The sequence below is a fragment of the Bos grunniens genome, chromosome 13 (genome assembly GCF_055505025.1).
Source record: "Bos grunniens cultivar Pamir isolate PY7600 chromosome 13, Bosgru_T2T1.0, whole genome shotgun sequence".
Lineage (NCBI taxonomy): Eukaryota > Metazoa > Chordata > Mammalia > Artiodactyla > Bovidae > Bos > Bos grunniens.
In genome coordinates, this window is record NC_141177.1 from 35,459,941 (window position 1) to 35,479,077 (window position 19,137).

Here is a 19,137-nt window from a genome sequence, read left to right on the forward strand (position 1 = left end):
TGCCAGGGGTTAGGTCTTCCACATAGCATTTTGGGCTTCTCTGGTGGCTCAGACAGTAAAAAATCTGCCTGCAATTTGGGAGACCCAGGTTTGATCCCTGGGTAGGGAAGATCCCCACAGAAGGGAATAGCTACCCACTCTAGTATTCTTGCCTGCAGAATTCTATGGACAGAGGAGCCTGGCAGACTACATACCTACAGCCTATGAGGTTGCAAAGAGTCAGACACGACTGAGTAATTAAACACACATAGCATTTTGAGGCACGTGATTCAACTCGTAACACGATAAACCTTTTAGGACTACTTGATGATTTACCAACAACATACATTATTTTGATTAAAGGAGGTGAAAACATGACCTGGGTGGTCCTGGACTTCTTGAAGAAATAGTGGCCCCACAGAGGTCCTAATTGCACTCTGCTGGGCACCAAGCTCAGGTGGGACTCTCTGGATGTCTCTTACATCCTTGATAGGGCATTCATGCCTGCACATTCCCCTGCCCTGAAGTGTCTGCAAACTAAAATGAAAGGCTGTGCACAGGACCTCACCAGGCAGTGAGCCAGAAGGAAGCTGTGTGAACCATCTCCAAGCCTGAGGCATCATGCAGTGCTGTGCTCCATTTACCAGCAGCTTCCCCTCATGAGCAGTGCCCACTGCATGTGTGTGAGAGACTTGCCAGGCTGGAATTTGATGCACTGCAGTGTTTCTCTCATCCAGTAAGTAAATACCTATTTATTTTGGGCCCATGAGTTCTCTTTATTTAGGAAGTTATTTTTATTTTTTATTGGACTGCACTGAAGAAAGGAAGAGACATATTGCATTTTATATATTGCAATATGTTAAGATTTCCTAGTATCTTCTATCTGGAGAAGGTGATAGCACCCCACTCCAGTACTCTTGCCTGGAAAATCCCATGGACAGAGGAGCCTGGTGGGCTGCAGTCCATGGGGTCGCTAAGAGTCGGACACAACTGAGCGACTTCACTTTCACTTTTCACTTTCATGCATTGGAGAAGGAAATGGCAACCCATTCCAGTGTCCTTGCCTGGAGAATCCCAGGGACGGGGAAGCTTGGTGGCCTGCTGTCTATGGGGTGGCACATAGTCGGACACGACTGAAGCGACTTAGCAGCAGCAGATTTTCTATCAAGATGCATTGAGACAGGTGGTTATAACTGCAATGTATTATAACTATGGTTACATTATTTGCCATAAAATAAACTTGCCTTTGAATTTTCTTATGTTACGGTTTCCCAGGAGCAATCCCTGAACTAAAAAGTTGAGGACAGTCAGTTTATCTAGGAGGTGATCCCAGGAAACATCAGTAGGGTCACCAATAGGAGAAGGACAGAGAGGTAAACACAGCCTATAATGGGTGCATTAGTGAGGTCACCTGTGGCAATCCCCTGGGGAGTTGTGGGAGGCATAGAATATGCGGCTCAGAGTTAACCTACCTGAGGGGTGTGGGAGCTGGCCTGCTTGTTAAATTGTTTAAATGGGTTAGATTTTGCCCCCAGAAAAAGATATGTTGACGTTCCAAGCCCTAGTTCCTCCAAATGTGACTTCATTTGGAAATAGGATTGATGCAGATGTAATCAGTTAAGATGAGGTCATACTGGAGTAGGGTGGGCCCTTAATCCAGTATGACTCACATCCTTATAAAAAGAACATTGTGTGAACAGGAGAAACTCATAGAAAGAAGATGGTTATGTTAAGATGGGGGCAGAGATTGGAGTGATGCTGCCACAAGTCACAAAATGCCTGAAACCACCAGAAGCTTGAAGAGGCAAGCAAAGATGTTCTACTGACTGGGAGGAGTGTGGCCCTGCCAGCCCCTTAATTTTGAACTTCTGGCTACAAGAGAAGAAATTTTTGTTGTTTTAAACTACCCAGTTTGTGGTACTTTGTTATGGCAGCCCCAGGAAACCAGTACAACATTTATATATCAACTCCTTGCCTCACAAGGACTGCCTTCCACAGCCACTTGGAGAAGGCAATGGCAACCCACTCCAGTACTCTTGCTTGGAAAATCCCATGGACGGAGGAGCCTGCTAGACTGCAGTCCATGGGGTCACGACGAGTCGGACACGACTGAGCGACTTCACTTTCACTTTTCATCTTTCATGCATTGGAGAAGGAAATGGCAACCCAGGGAGTCCCAGGGATGGGGGAGCCTCGTGGGCTGCCGTCTATGGGGTCACACAGAGTTGGACACGACTGAAGCGACTTAGCAGCAGCAGCACTCTCACTTGCCTCTGCAAGAAATCTATCATGATCCCATGGTGAGAAAAAAAGGACCCTAAAGAGATAATAAGCAGCCTTTGAAAAGTGTGTGCCCAGATTTAGAACAATTTGCTGTCAGTTTCATCACAATGATTGGCTTACTCTCTGTATGATAGAAGGATCACCGAGAGCTAACCTCAGAATAATCTGGCTGAATCACAGGCCATTCTTGACTTAGTCAAGAGGAAGAGAACCAGGCCTTCCAGATGAATAAAAGTCATGGTTGATGCCCAGAAAACAACTCTTTCCCTAAACTGCCAAAAGAGTAGTAATAAACCAAGCAGAAGCCACCATATGTGAGGAATGAGATGACAAGAAAAGGAAGAAGAGATCTTATCTGTCAGTCTTGCTGGGAGAAGCTGCAGCCATAGAAATGCTAGCAGCCAGTGTTTCCTACACCAGGCACTATGCTGAGTGTTTTGCATAAACTCAGTCATCCTCATAACAATCCAATGAACAGATATCCTTGTTTTACTGATGTACCTGAGCTCCAGAGAGGGAAAGTAACTTGCTCAAAGTCACACAGCTACAGAGTCAGAGCCTTGTCTTCTTAAACAGCAGAAATCAAACAGGCCCTGAAGTTCCAAGGATCTGTCTGGCCTATCCCAGATAAGATTCCCAGTCGGGAGTTCTTCCCACTATCCAAACTTTCTCCTCAGCCCTGAAAAATGACTCTGGCTGGCTATTCCCAGAGCTCTCCAGGTGATAGGATTTTAAAATTAATGTCTTATAATCATTTTTGAAACAGGTTCTTTAAGTCTATTTATCCTTTCTCCAGCCCAGGGGAATAGATGCCTTTTCCTGATCTCTTTATCTTTATATCCTCCATTGCTGCTGCTGCTAAGTCGCTTCAGTCATGTCCAACTCTGTGTGACCCCATAGACGGCAGGCCACCAGGCTCCCCTGTCCCTGGGATTCTCCAGGCAAGAGTGGGTTGCCATTTCCTTCTCCAATGTATGAAAGTGAGAAGTGAAAGTGAAGTCGCTCAGTCGTGTCCGACTCTTAGCGACCCCATGGACTGAAGCCCACCAGGCTCCTCTGTCCATGGGATTTTCCAGGCAAGAGTACTGGAGGATTCTTTTATTTCAGATGTTTGCTCTTTTCCTTTTTTTTTTTTTTTTCTATTCTGCATCCAAAGACCAAGAAACCAACAAATCTTAAGTGCTGTATTTTAGAATTTATTTTGAAGAATGGATCTGAAAGTCAGACTATTAGACCAAGGGAAACTGCGAACATGACGCTTTTGGCCTCAGGTGAATCTTTTATTACTTCAAACTAAGACATTTTTTCAAGGACAGTAGCACAGTCATTGTCACAAGCATGTTCATATATCTACTTTTTTATAAAGAGTATACTACAAGTCATGCTATTTATATTTCCAATAGCACTCTGGCAAAAATCAAAGACATTTCCAATTGTGTCAAACATTGGATGAGTAAATTCTACTTTCTGCCTTTGGATAAATAAATGGGGTCTTTCAGTGAAGTGGTGGATAACAGATCATGTGAAGGCTGTCTTAAAATCTGCCCTTTACTCTAATGACCATTAGCCCCTTCGGGTACCACTGAACTTCTCAGCTATTTTCTGTAGTTCCAAATCCATCGCAGCCAAGTTTTCAAGTTCTTTTTCCTAGAAAATATAGAAAAGTGGAGGCATGAGGTCCCAGATCAAAAAACAACCTACCTTTTTGTAGTTTGAGGGCGTATGAACAGAAAAGGGAGTTTTTGATATGTTAGAGGCTATAGAAGGTACCCTACATTAGTGGTTTTCAAAATGCAGTTCCTTGACCAGCAGCATCAGCATCACTAGGGAACTTATCAGAAATACAGGTTCTTGGGCCCTACCTGGGGCCTACCTACCAAACCAGACACTCTAAGGCTAGAAATCCCATATGATTCTGATGCACATTCAACTTTGAGAAGCACCAACCTACATAATCAATACTGGCAGAAAAAACAAACAAACAAAACAAAACACTGTTAAGGAAGGTAATGCTCCAGGAATGTTACTTCTCCCAGACATAGATGTCTGAATGTTGTAGGCTGCTGCTGCTGCTGCTAAGTTGCTTCAGTCGTGTCCGACTCTATGCGACCCCAGAGACGGCAGCCCACCAGGCTCTGCCATCCCTGGGATTCTCCAGGCAAGAACACTGGAGTGGGTTGCCATTTCCTTCTCCAATGCATGAAAGTGAAAAGTGAAAATGAAGTCGCTCAGTCATGTCCAACTCTTCGTGACCCCATGGACTGCAGCCTACCAGGCTCCTCCGTCCATGGGATTTTCCAGGCAAGAGTACTGGAGTGGGGTGCCATTGCCTTCTCCATGTTGTAGGCTAGGAGATAATAAAGAGAGAACAAAGCAACTAATTTCTGTACCATCTGTTCTTTCCTACCCTGGGAAATAGTGATGAAAAGTCAAATGACCAAGGAGAATACACTAGGCCAGTGGTTTTCAACCTTGGCTGAATATTGAAACCACCTGGGAGCTTTAAAACATCCTGATGCTCAGGCAGCACCCAGTACCAGAAAGAATCTCTGGGGGTGGGTCACAGAATGTCAGTAATTTTTCAATCTCTCCAGGTGATGACAATGTGTAGCTGAGGTTGAGAAGCACTGCAGTGGGAGGAAGTTGACAGGGATGTGGACAACGGCTAGATGCCAGGTAGAAATCAAACCTAGATGTTGTCTCCATTCCCTTACTAGGTCTACAGTCTCATGGTGATTAATTCCCATCATTTTCCCCGTAACATTAGATAATCTTGTACATAATATACGAACATTAACTATCTGAAGTTAGTTTTAAGCAGAAGCCCCACACTATACCTCTTCCTCCGTCAGAACTCCTTGGCCAGCCTTCTCCTCTTCATTTTCTGCTGTGTGTTGTGGGCTCATCTGCTCCTCGGAGTCATAGAAGTCTGGGAACTCAGCTGACTTCTTCCTGTAGTGAAGGAGCTGGTCCAGTTCGGCCACTCGGTCATACTGCCTTTTTAGATCCAGTTTGGGGACCGGGTTTCTCTTCTCATACCCCCAGTTTACATCCTCTTCAAAGGGCTTTTTCTCCCACCAGTCATAGTTGTATTCTGGGAAGAAATTTTTCTCATTCAAGGTCAGCCCGTTTTCCTCTTCACCCTCAAGAAAACTGTCATCCATGGGGTCTTTTCTCTCAAAACGGCTGCTCTTCCACTGGGAAGGGTCGTAGAATGGATTGAGTAGCTCCCCTAATCTCTTTTCAGTGATGTGATGGGGAGCATACTGTTTGCCTCGAAGCCTAGCCTCTTCCCTGTTCTCGTCAGCGTCTCGCGGGTCTCCCTGCGGCTGCCACTTCCCTCTGGCTGCTTCCTCACCCTTTTCCTCACCATAGTCGAGGTAATTTCTCAGCTCGCCTGGTAGGCGGCGCCTCGCCTTGTCCCTCTGGCTTTCCTGAACACGGTGGTGCGTTTCACCCAAGAACCGTTTCTCATCTGTTTGGCCTAGTGTGGAGTAGGCCGCCGCCTCCCCTCCCCGGGCTCCGTAGCTGGGTCCCCGGGCCGGACCCCTCTCTTCCTCGCTTTCCTCGCTGTATCCCTGCGCCATGTTTAGATCCGGGCTGAGGCCATGTCTCTTGTTTTCCTGCTCTAGGCTCTCCTCGCTGGGACGCCTTAGAGCCTGGTGCTCTCCACGTCCTCTGCCCCCGAATCGTGCCCCCTGCAAGTCTCCAGGAGCCTGGGCAGCTGAGTGTCTCCTCACTTCCTCCCCATATTCGGCTCCCTCCTCCAAAGCCCTAAAGTGGGCTGGATGGCGGGCTTTCTCTTCGTCTGAGTTGCCCGTGCCCACGTGTGACTCCTCCTCGAGGGGAGGATTCCCCTCCTGGGAGGACCTGTCGGGCCTGCTCCTCCCGTGGTGGTGTCTTGGCCTCGAGCGCCGTTTGTCCACCTCGGGGCTGGCATCCTCTTCACTTTCTCCGGGTGCTTCCTGGCCCTCCAGATGGCGTTGCAGCTCTTGGGGCCAGTTCTCCTGGCTCTTGGTCTCCTCTCCACTCTCCTGGCTGCTCCTTTCCCGGCTGTGCGACTTCTCAAGGCCCCTGGCAGACTGTGTATCATATCTGGACACTAACTCCTCTTTCTTAGCCGGAGTCTGGTTTCTTTGGTTGAGAAAAGCCATTTGTGCCTTTCCCGGCCCTTCAGACAGTCTCTCCTCACTGCCAACTTCCCCACGTTCCCTTTTCTGGTATTTCACCATTTCTTCCTCCCTGTTCTGTTCCTCGCTCTTAGAATAGCGTGTCTTTGCTTCTTTGGCCACTTGACTTCCCGGGGGCTCACCTGCCCGCTCTCGGCTATGCCCACCGCTCTCCGTGTCTGCTACTGTTGGGACTTGGGCATCCCCCTCCCCTGAGTCCTCCCTACTGGAGAGCCCGGGGGCTTCTGAGGTGTCAGCTGGGTCTCTCAACAATCTCACTTCAAACCTTGTGTTTTCATTTTCACTTTTCTCTTCATCTTTGAGCTCTTTTCCATCTATAATGAAAATAAAAAAGAGTATCACTTCAGAATTGCTTGTGGTTCAGTAAGCACCAGCCTCAGTGATCACTACAAACCCTAAAGATCCTGAAAATCCTTGGGTAATCTTTTAAGTTAATTTTTTAAGATTACTTTTGAAAGAAATGGTATGAAAACTCCCTAGCTGTATTTAAATCTGATAATAAATATTCTATATATTTATTTTTTCATAACACCCAATAAACATTTATTTTGGCTGCATTTTCTGGGGGGGACTTCTTTGCTGCCTGCGGGCTTTTCTCTAGTTGCAGTGAGTTGGGGGTCTACTCTTCCTTGTGGTGTACAGGCGTCTCATTTTGGTGGCTTCTTTTGTTGCAGAGCACAGGCTCAGTAGTTGTGGTGTATTGGGCTAAGTTGCTCCAAGACATGTGGGAGCTTCCAGTTCCAGAGATCAAACCTGTGTCTTCTGCATTGTTAGGTGGATTCTTAACCACTGGATCACCTGAGCATCTTTCAGTGACCAAATTGAAACTCAAATATAGGTTTATAAAATACTATAAAAATTCTATAAAATGTTAGAATTTAGAACCAGAAGAAACCTTAGAATTTGTGTAGTTAAACCTCCTTGTGACTACAGAGACATTGAGGCTCAGAGAGGTGTAATTAAGGACCATTCTTTCCAAATTTACTCTAAGTAAGCCTTTAAAAATTAGCATTGTGTAAATATCTTCCACTAGAACCCAGCTAAGTAAAGTTAAATAGCAAAAATGGGAAATATCAGATTCAACAGAGGATTAAATTTCTTTAATTATTAGTTTGTTGTTTTTCAGTCACTCAGACTTGTCTGACTCTTAGTTTATCAGACTTTAATTATCCAATCAACTGTATAAATGCAACTTAGCAGTAAGTGACAATATAACTTAATAATTGGCGATAAGCAGGGTGTGTATTTCTTCTGAGAAAACCGCACAGCAGTGGAAGGGGCCATGTCCTTCCCTCATTCAGGTCCCATCTGCCCCTCCTGTTCTTAAACATTGAAAATGAACTTCAGTAAACTGAATTATCTTTGTATTACACAAGTCAACAGTTACAGTAGATGGTGTAACAAATACTTTAACTGAATATTGTTTTCTCTCATCTTTTCCAAATGTTGACAGCTTTTTTAAAAGTTATTTAATTTTAATTGGAGGATAATTGGTTTACCACGTTGTGTTGGTTTCTACCATATATCAACATGAATCAGCCACAGGTATACACATGTCCCCTCCCTCTTGAACCTCCCTTCCACCTCTTACCCCATCCCAGCCCTCTAGATTATCAGAGAACAACGAGGCTGAGCTCCCTGCTCTAAATGGCAACTTCCCATTAACAATCACTTGGTAATGTATATCTTTCAATGCTATTCTCTCAATTTGTCCCAACATCTTCTTCCCCTGCTGTGTCCATAATTGTATTCTCTATGTCTGAATCTCTATTCCTGCCCTACAAATAGATTCATCAGTACCATTTTTCTAGATTCCATATATTTGTGTTAATATACAATATTTGTTTTTCACTTTCTGACCTACTTCATTCTATGTAACAGGCTCTAGGTTCATCCACCTCACTAAACTGACTCAAATTCATTATTTGTTGATAGCTTCTTTACTAAGGTAAGGTTAGGTAAGGTGAAGTCGCTCAATGGTGTCCAACTCTTTCCTAACCCACAGACTGTAGCTCCTCTGTCTATGGGATTTTCCAGGCAAGAGTACTGGAGTGGGTTGCCATTTCCTTCTCCAGAGGATCTTCTCAACCCAGGGATCGAACCCAGGTCTCCTGCAATAGACAGACACTTTCCCTGAGCCACCAGGGAAGTCCCTTAACTCAAGGGCATCCCACGAAAGGAGATAATGCAGTTAACACTGAGTTGTTAGCTTGGAGGGCTTGGATTTCAACTGATGTCACTGAATTCAGATAGAACAACTGAAGTCAAGGCCGCTCACAGCTCTGGGCTGACCTCTGTGCCATCCATGGTGAGAGTCACCAACCCTTTGTGGCTATTGAGGACTTGAAATGTGGCTGGTCCAAACTGAGACATGCCATAAATATAAGACGTGACAAGATGTCAGATACCTCAGATTAAAAAAAAGAATGTAAGATGTCTCAAATTTTCATATTGATTGTATGTTGAAATGATAATATTTTGGTATTATAAATAAATTGGATATATAAAAATTATATTGATAAAGTAAATGGGACAAAATTAAATGTATTATTATTTATTTATTAAATTTATTATTATTTATTCTTTTTACTTTTTTAAGGTGGCTACTGGAAAATTTGAAATTATATTTGTGGTTCACATAGTATTTCTAATGAACAACTCTTGATGATTCATTTTGAATTGACACTTGCAAAACAGAAAAAATTGGTCTGTTTTGTAAAAATGTCCAAGAAAGCAGTCTATTCCTCTCTGCTTAAAAGCCTAGTCTGGCATAATAATATTCTCATGTTTTATGAGGCAACTGAAATGTCCCTGACCTTTCACACCCAGACACTTGAGGGCTAGCTCCTCACCAATGCCTCTGCCTTTTAAGAGCCAGTGATGGTGTGTGTAGCACTGAGGCAGGGCTGACCAGGTAGGCACAGATAAGCACGGAGGATCTGAGCAGATACTGACATCATTCAAACAGCATCTCAGCTTCCCCGGGCAGAGGCTGTGTGGCCCATTTCCTACTCCCTGCTGGTAAGGAAGATAATTATTTTTATTTTTTTCTGGTTAAATGTATGCTGCCTATAGCAGCTTGCCTGAGACTTAGCACTTCTTCCTAAATTTAGCTTTTAGCCCCTTCAGGTGAGATAGGAGGAGGGCTGTGATTAGCAGCATACAGTTTTGTCAATCTGAAAATGAAGGTGTAAAGCTCACTCTTACTTCAAATAAAAAGGGGAAAAATGCACCTTCCTTCCCTGACTGTCATGTTGCAAAGAGGACCAGATCAACCAGGTCAAATAGATTTTTGTACCTGTTAAATTGGACCATGAATTCCCTAAGGTCTCTTCAAACCATAAAACAATGATTCTTCTTTATTCCCCAAATGTTCATTTGCTCAGCACATCCAGAGATGTGCTGGAAAGAGTGGGAGTGGAGATGGGCTGGGAATGGGAGGGAGGCTGCATGAAGAAATTCATCCATCTAGTTGGCAGAAAACTCCATTAGTTTTCAGTGAAAGAGAAAACCAGAATAGGACAGAAGTGTGGACAAAGAATGTCACCTGCCAAGTCAGTAAACAAAGGATGTTATTTATGGTCATCAAGACATCAGCCACACCTAATTGTGTACCCAGAAGGGATTTAGGAAGGAAAAAAATAAGATAAAAGTACATAATCCAAGGGATGACTTCAATAATCCCAGACTCTTGCATTTTCCCATATGTAGAAAAGTGCCAAATTCATTAACTTAAGATGTCTGGTTATCTTCAATTACCATTAAACTTTTGAAGTTCTGATTACCTGGTTTTTGTTGCAAAACCTTCTATATATCCTGGCTCCTCCCTTACCTCTTCAAAATAGCCCCTCAGAGCTATCTGAGAGGCTGTTTCCTGGGCTTAAATCCTCAATATGTCCATGGAATAAAACATAATTCTCAACTTTTGGCTGTGCTTTTTTTTTCCCAGTCAACAGAAGTTATGAACTGGTAGCCCAGAGGTGAGTTGTATTTGGCCTAAATAACATTTTCAGTAAATTTGAATTCAGAGGCAATACTTAAATGCCAGGAGATACTGCTCAGGAAAATCCAACTTTTAAATTATTGTGAAAAATCCCAAGATCTCTCAACAGAATCCATATTTCTTTCACAATAGGATTGAAGCTGCGAAAAATCTACTCCCCTTTAGAAGGGGCATGTATCCTCCAGTTTGTGAGTCACTTCATGTCCTGTTTTACTCCTTTCTGTTATCTGTCTGTCTGGCCCTGACTGGTGTTTGAGTCTCTGCCACCCTGGAAGAGCTCAAATTTTCCTGATCTCAGTATTGAATGGCTCTCTGGCTGTGAAGTCTCTAAGGTCCTGATAGACATGGGTCATTTGATTTTTGCCAGTTTTCTTGGGGATCTCTCAAGAGACCTCAAAAAAACCCAGGGCACAGTCAATGATGAGCAAAAGCTAGAATCCTATCTGAGGGTTAAGACTCTGATCTTAGCAGTTAACAGCAGTTTGCCCTACAATCAATAACTCTTCTAAGTGACTGAACAACAAAAAGCAATCATGGTTCTTTGATGACCTAGTCTGACAGACCCAGAACTTCTACATTCATCTGGTAAACAAAGAAAGGGGAAGGGAGAGAGCAAGATGGGTTGGCCCAAAGGAGCAGATTTTAGTCCCTGCCAGGAGACCCACCCCTGCTCTCACTCATTCCCTGCAACGGTTAATAAGCTCATTCAAACAAGCTCATTTCTGTAACCGCTGGAAGAGAAAGTTGGGGAGAAATTCATAAAAGTATTAGGCTGGGAATGGTAAGGAAGCTTCCTTCCACCATGCATGGGGCTCCTACTGCCTCAAGCTCCCACACCTCCTATGGTTATCCTGAAGCCCCCAGTGGTGGATAGAGTCCCCCAGGTTACTCTTTTGGCTAGTCACTAATACTTTTTTTAAAATATAATTTTATACATGGGGCCTCATGTGCAGCAATGGAAAGAGAGTATTATCTTGCAATGGGAGATTTTGAAGGTGAAAAGAAAAAAATAAAATCTTTTGTTCATAGCCTGACTCAAAATTTAAAAGCAGAGAAAGATGTTAAAGAGAGCAGAGCTTTGGGGATTTTTTTGAATCAGTTTGACTTTATGATAAAAGAGATGCATAGTTTTGCAAAATTTGTCTCTTTGAGTCAACTCCCAATGAATACTGGTTGTATCACTGTTCAAATTTTGTTTTCAGCATAAGCTGTTTTGCAGAGAAACATCCCAGTCTATACTCAGAAGGCCATCACTCTGAGTTTTGGGATGCTCTAAGTCTGTCCCCACCCCTTCCAAGTCTCAGGCCTGAAACTCCTGACACCATTTGGTAGTACCACTCATTCTAACAACGGGCTTCCCAGGTGGTACAGAGGTAAAGAATCCGCCTGCCAATGCAGGAGACTCAGGTTCTATCCCTGATTCAGGAATATCCCCTGAAGAAGGAAATGGCAAACCACTTCAGTATTTTTGCCTGGAAAATTCCATGGACAGAAGAGCCTGGCAAGAGCTGCCAAGAGTTGCATGTGTGCACGTGTGCATGCATGTGCACACACACACATTCTAATAAACTATGCATTAAAATGGCTTACCCAATCTGTTACATAAACTGGCCAAAAGTTTCCCAGTCACCTTTCCAAGCTTCTAACTCCTCGTTGTCAGAAGAGTAGAAAGCAAAGAGAAGCATAATTTTTGTTTTCTTCTATCCTTTCATCTTTCAACACTTCTCCCCTCTGTCTAATCACAAACAAGCATTCCCCATACCTCCCTCCACTAAATAAAAGCCTGTTTTAAAATTCCAAACTCTCAAACCAAGGAATTTAAGAACTGATAAACATCTCACAGACTATCATTGAGTTCAACCCCCTCATTTAATTTGAGGAAATAGGCCCAGAGAGGCAAGGGGTCTTCCCCATGGTAACACTAGCTACTAAGTGAAGTGGCATAGCAAGGACTAAAAGCCATAGCTTATCTCCCCAGATACTGATTGAGCCTGTACCCTTCCCACTACATCACACCCCGGGTCATAGGGAAGTAAAGTGGAAGTTGAAATGGAGGGAGCAGGAGAAAGGACAAATATTTCCTGCAGTGGAGGGCACTTACTCTTCTTCAGGACTTGTCGGCACTCGGGGGTGATGGGTGGAGCGCTGGACTTCAATAGGGCATTTGAGAGGACCTCGATGATGCAGTGAGTCACCTAGGGGGGAACCCAAAAGTAGGTTGGCAAAGCTGGTATCACTGGGATGGACTACTTAACCCAGAGCTGCTGTCAAGAGAAGCTTGACTGTGTGACCTGTACTTATGCAGAATCCTTGGAGGAATGTAGATTCACAAGGTCTGTACTCAAACCTCCCAGGCCTCTCCACAGAGCAACGCAAAAAGGCACTGGGTCAAGACTGTCCAGAGAAAGAAAGAAATACCCACTTCTGAACAGATTAGAAGGAAAATGGTGTGATGACAGCTATCCTCATGGGCACTAAAACATCCAGGAAGAAGGTAAAAAAAACAGGGCAAGAGGGACATCACTTACTCCCGTTTCCACATTATTGTTTGTTTTTTTGTTTTGTTTAGTTTGATGAGATAATGAGTGGGAGAATCTAGAGTCTAGATAAAAATCTAGATTTCAGAATTCCATTTCAACTTACCACTTCTTCATTGTGGTTCCTGATGTCCACTGGCATAGAGCTGACGGCTTAGAAGGAGAAAAGGAATGGGAAACAACTTGAGTTGATTTTGGAAGCTGTGTATCTGCAAACTCACAAAATCACCCCACCCCTAGCTTGTTACTTGGAAGGAGGAGCAGAGTCAGAGCTGAACAAGGTGGAGACAGTTGGGGATGTCTGCCTCAGGGACCAGAATCACCCCAGTTGCATGTATACACACACACATACACATACACAGCTGTTTTCCCTTAACATGTTGTAAACAAGATTAGGAATCTTATATCCAATATAAATCATATCCACAGAAGGAGACCTTCCGGGATACTGACAGTGTTCTATTTTCCATCTGGGTGCTGATTACACAGGTGTGTTCAATGAGTGAAAAATTCAGTAAGAAGTATACTTTAATTTTTTGGCCACGTGGGATGTGGGATCTTTCTTTTTTCAAAAAACTCTTTTTGAAAATAATTGTCTTTATTTATTTTTGGTTGTGCTGGGTCTTTGTTGCTGGGTAGGTGTTTCTCCAGTTGCAGAAAGCAGGGACTATTGTCTATTTGTGGTACACAGGCTTCTCATTGTGGTGGGTTCTCTTGTGGACCATGGGCTCTAGGACACAAGGACTCATTAGTTGTGTGCACAGGCTTAATATAGTTGCAGAACATGGGCTTAGTTGCTCTGAGACATGTGGGATCTTCCTGGATCAGGGATCAAAGCCATATCTCCTGCATTAGTAGGTGGATTCTCTAGCCCAGAACCACCAGGGAAGCCCAAACTGTAAACTTATGATTCATGCAGTTTTCTATATATAGCAATAAAAAATTAAAAGCAAACCTAGTTTAAATGAAACTAGGGTGCCCTCCTCAACCTTTCTGCCTACTCAAAATGGGTAAAGATATGTGATTCCCTCTGCCTCTTCCAGTCCCCAAGAAAATATTTTCCTGAAATTCACTTCCTTTACAAAACTTGGTTGTGATTATTTTATATAATTAATCACCCTGTTTTACCCCAAGTCTTTTCTTAGACAAGCGTGCTAATGTGGCTGTATCAGTGTGGCTTCCCATCCCCCATGTTGTCTGCATCCAGGTAAAGAACATGAAAGAAAGAAAGAAAGTGAAGTCACTCAGTCGTGTCTGACTCTTTGCAACCCCACAGACTGACTGTAGCCTACCAGGCTACTCTGTCCATGGGATTTTCCAGGCAAGAATACTGGAGTGGGTTGCCATTTCCTTCTCCAATGGAAATTATCTAATTTTATCAGGACAGCACCGAGTGCATGATAGCACATGCGAATAAGTGTTTAACAGAGGCTCATGAGATATTGTAAAAAGATAAATTTTAATTTATTTAAATTAAATTTTATGAGATTCTGTTTATTTTAAACCCATGATTGAGATGCTTTTGTCGTCTTAGGAAATGCTTCAGGTGTTTTTAATTTTGCAGTGCCTTTTTCAGTTGCTTTGACTTTTTTATCTTTCACTTTGATTTTGTTCTGTCTAAGCCCTTTCCACTGGAGGAGTTCAAAGCATTTACATACAGGCCCATCTCCATAGTTCTCCTGATACTTCCAGTTATTATCACTGGAGAAGCTCAGTGCAAAAGATCCTTCCAGGAATTTGAAACAAGTGAAGAGATATTTGGAGCAAGAGCAAAACTCTCAGACATCAGAGATGTAAGCTATTCAAGTGAGCCGCTTATTACCAGCAACCTGACCTTTCCCAAATATTTGCTTTCAAAGTCTCTTGAACTGCTTCCCCCTAGTCAAACCATAGCACTTAATTTAGAAATAAAACTCCTATTTCATTTACTTACCTTACTGAATTTTCCTTATCAAAGCACAGCCTGAGATCTACTTCAGTTGTTTCAAGGGACTTAAGTAATGCAGTGTTGGGTAAAATATTTGAGAGGTGGCTGACAAGGTATGACCCCATGATGTTCCTGAAATGTAGTTCATACAAAATCTGGATGGCCATCTTTGACATTCAGAGTCTAATGTGCTGGGCCATTATTTTATCCCCCAAATGACTGTTATTTGAGAACATTCCTACTTCAGCACTTACTCTTTCCACCTGATATCCAGGAAATCCCCTGAAAAGCAGTAACTGAGAAAATTACTCCTGTGATAAATTAGAAGGTGCCTTTTTAAATTCTAGCTTTACTAAACTTTCATTGGTAATACATTTTCTTGCTAATAACTTTTCTCTTTTTTCTCCCTACAAATATATAATAGTTGCTATTATTAACTATTTGGGGCAGAGGAATATTTTTCTTTAGTGACTCTAAATAATTTGTAACTTATGTTTGTTTTTATAGAACAGTCCTGTTTCCCTGATTGAGGCTCTTCAGATGTGTTTGATGGAACTCAGATCTCCTTATGAAAACATATTATGCATCTAGTGAGATATCTAAGTTCTATTGTATCTCTTCCAGTAGACTCTGTGACAGCAAAGTAACAACCAAAAATATGTTGATACCCCTAAAGTAGCTTACTTTATTTCTGTATAAGTTAAGATTTAGGGGTCACAAAAGAAAACCCAATGATTATGATAAAAGTGAAGTAATCAAATGGCAGAAAAACCTTCAAATAATATCACATGGTAAATCTGAGAATAACTTCCAAAATATTAGTATTCCATAAGAGTAACTGCTGAGTTTTCCAAGTTTGCTGGCATACTGAGTGCAGCACTTTCACAACATCATCTTTCAGGATTTGAAATAGCTCAGCTGGAATTCCATCACCTCCACTAGCTTTGGTCATAGTGATGCTTCCTAAAGCCCCCTTGACTTTGCATTCCAGTATGTCTGGCTCTAGATGAGTGATCACACCACTGTGGTTATCTGGGTCATTAAGATCTTTTTTTGTAGGAGAAGGGGATGACAGAAGATGAGATGGTTGGATGACATCACTGACTCAATGGACATGAGTTTGAGTTAGCTTCGGGATATGATGAAGGACAGGGAAGCCTGGGGTGCTGCAGTCCATGGGGTTGCAAAAAGCTGGATACGATTGAGAGACTGAACAAGAACAACAAATAAGACTAACAAACTAAGGTTTCATCCCAGAGTGAAAATAAAACAGCTATAAAATAATACAGTAAGCAAGCTCTTTTGAATGCAGAAACCATCTTACCTAGTGTAATATGAAAGCATGCAGCTCCTGAATGCATATTAATTTTTAGGATGCATAGTAACTACTGTAGAGAGATATAGATCTCCTTCCAGAAGCTCATAATGGTAGGAAATAAACCAGATGGTTTCCACAGGATTCCTGTGATTTTGGTAAATAACAAACTCTGCTCGAAGGCTACCATGTCTCATTTCCAAGCATTTGAAGGAGGAGGGAATGGGGAATAGAGTTTTTTTTTCCTGGGGTGAGAGAAAATGTTCTGAAAGGTTATAATGGTTACACAATCTGTGAGTGTTCAAAAAATCACTGATTTATGCACTTTAAAAAGTATAGATTTTATGGTGTGTGAATTATAGCTCAGTAAAAAAAAAAAAAACTTTTTTAAAGAATATCATGATTTTAGTGACATTAAAATATAAACCCTTCTTAAAATATTATCTTGCAAAAGAGCCATAAATATTTTACCACTATAGGGGCTTCCCTGGTAGCTCAGTGGTAAAGAAACTGCCTGCAATGCAAGAGACTGGGTTTGATCCCTGGGTTGAGAAGATCCTCTGGAGAAGGGAATGGTAACCCACTCCAGTATTCCTGCCTGGAGAATTCCATGGACAGAGGAACCTGGTGGGCTACAGTCCATGGGGTCGCAAAGAGTCAGACACAACTTAGTGACTAATACACGTGTAGGTAAATAAGTCTCAGAAATAACATTGTTTTTGTGGTCTATAGCACAATGTATAGCACAGATTTAGCCTATTAAGCAATTCCTTTCTGCAAATATTTTTCACCAGGAAGGACTCTAAACATTTATTTGGCTTTCTTTAATTAAATCATGAACATTTGTAGGCAATTTGTAACAGTGACAGAAGTTTTTGAAAGTTCTGACTTTGCAATAAAGAAATTACCTCTGGCTTTTGTCTCTCTTTACATCTGGGATCCAGTAATTACTGTCAATGGAACCCTCATATTCATGGATAGCAATGCTTCAATTCTAGTTAGGAATTTCAATCTTCGATAAGAACAATATTCTATGAGGTCACTAAGACAGTTTAAAAAAAAACCTCCAGTTTAATCTGGTGGCAGCATATTTACTTTTCAGTGGACTTGTACTGACTTCAGCATGCAAATACACACACACACACACACACACACACACTTCCCCCACCCCCGCAAATTTCCAAAGATCATTGAGATTCAGAGCAGTTTGAAAGATTAATCCCACAATTTTCCACACATAAAGAAACTGTCAAATATCTACTACTTAAAATTGCATCCTCCCAAATTAACTAAAACAATTTATTTTTACTACTCTAAGAATATTTTTGTGGTTATTTCACACTCACTATTTTTCTGGAGCACAAAAGTCAAAATACCTATTGCACTTCTCATTTATAACTTAAAGATGTATTAATCTGAGTGTGAAATTACCTCCTCCCAGAGACAGAAATATAAAATACAGAAAAATATTACATTCAACCTGTCGATAAATGAACATACATATGTGTCATTTCTTAACATATATGTTAAGAAAAAAGATATATACATATATACATAAGACTTATCTTTATCTCATTATGTTTAAATAATATTAACAGTCATAGAAATTATACAGTTGCCAACTAATATAATAGGTATACTCCTGTCTCTCCGTGGTCATCTGGCTTTAAAAAGCCAAACACTTAATTTCAGATACAGAAAAAGACTATAACAGCATTTCTCTAAATAGATGGAGAGGATGTGACATTTTAGACATGAGCTAGGAAGTCCTCTGGCTTTTTCCAAGTCAGATGTTGGGGCGGGCAGTTGAAGGGAAACACTCAGGGAAGGGAAGAAATTAAGAGCCTCAATCAAGAGGGAGAGACCTTCACTCAACCCTCTCTCTCACCCAGTATCCACCAGCCAAGATGCCCAGAACTGCCAAGGAGACAGAGCTGGCGCTGTCCGCGGTGCTGAACGGCCAGCCGCGCCCACTCACCTGCAACCACCGTGGCTCCCAGAAGGCCGAGAAGGGCGGCCGGCTGCATGGCCTGGCTCGTCCAAATCTGCGCGGAGAAGAGGATAGCAGTCGGAAGGGTGAATGAGAAGGGGACGGAAGGCGAGATGAAGATGCTGTGGGAAAACAACCTTGTATCCTGGTCCCCGCGGTGTGGGGTGGTTGGCGCAGGCCCTGCTCTTTTAAAGGGCAAGCCAGGGCCGCAGGGCTGGGAGGGACTGGCACCCTGGAGGCGGCGCCCCCTCGCTTAGCTCTGACGTCATGAAACGGCCTTCAGGGGCGGTGGCGCACGTAGGTAGAAATTTACGCCAGTGCAGTCGCCTCGGTGCTCTGAGTCTTCAGCGCGAGTGGAGAGTTAGGCAGAAAGGGTGGAAGGATGAGGAGAGGTAGCTCAAATCGAAGTCCAGAGGGGAAAGGAGCGAGTCCTGCTTAGATTGTCGAAATATATTTCTCATCTTCCCCGCATCCCGCCTTCTCCAACCCCTCCAAACCACCCCCACCCCCGACCCCAGCCGCCAACCTCCTTACCTAGAAACGTGTTTGAGGCTGTGTATGAAAGTATCAGTCGCTTCAGTCGTGTCCGACTCTTTGCGACCCGATGGACTGTAGCCCCGCCAGGCTCCTTTGTCCATGGAATTCACCAGGCAAGAATACTGAAGTGGGTTGCCGTTTCCTTCTCCAAGGGATCTTCCCGACCCAAGGATTGAACCCAGGTCTCCCGCATTGCAGGCAGATTCTTTACCATCTGAGCCACCAGGGAGGCTATGTATCTCTTTTCATTATTGTAGTTGGCCGATAACCAGTTCCTATATTCAGACTTAGTTTTCTTTTTTTCTCATTATTTTATAAACTTTTTATTATTTTTGCTTTTGACATTTAGATTAACATGTACAGTGCAGAGGTGGGG

General features: G+C 42.8%; 1 protein-coding gene across 1 annotated transcript; it reads right to left on the bottom strand.

The window, feature by feature from the left end:
• Positions 1–3,437: 3,437 nt before the first annotated feature.
• Positions 3,438–18,743, bottom strand: CHGB (chromogranin B). Its single transcript, XM_086333446.1, has 5 exons — positions 18,213–18,743; positions 13,099–13,145; positions 12,557–12,650; positions 5,100–6,766; positions 3,438–3,909 (listed from the first exon to the last, which is right to left on the bottom strand). Exons 1-5 carry the CDS (start codon positions 18,259–18,261, stop codon positions 3,826–3,828), a joined length of 1,941 nt encoding a protein of 646 aa, XP_086189572.1. The 5' UTR covers positions 18,262–18,743; the 3' UTR covers positions 3,438–3,825.
• Between the last annotated feature and the right edge of the window lie 394 nt (positions 18,744–19,137).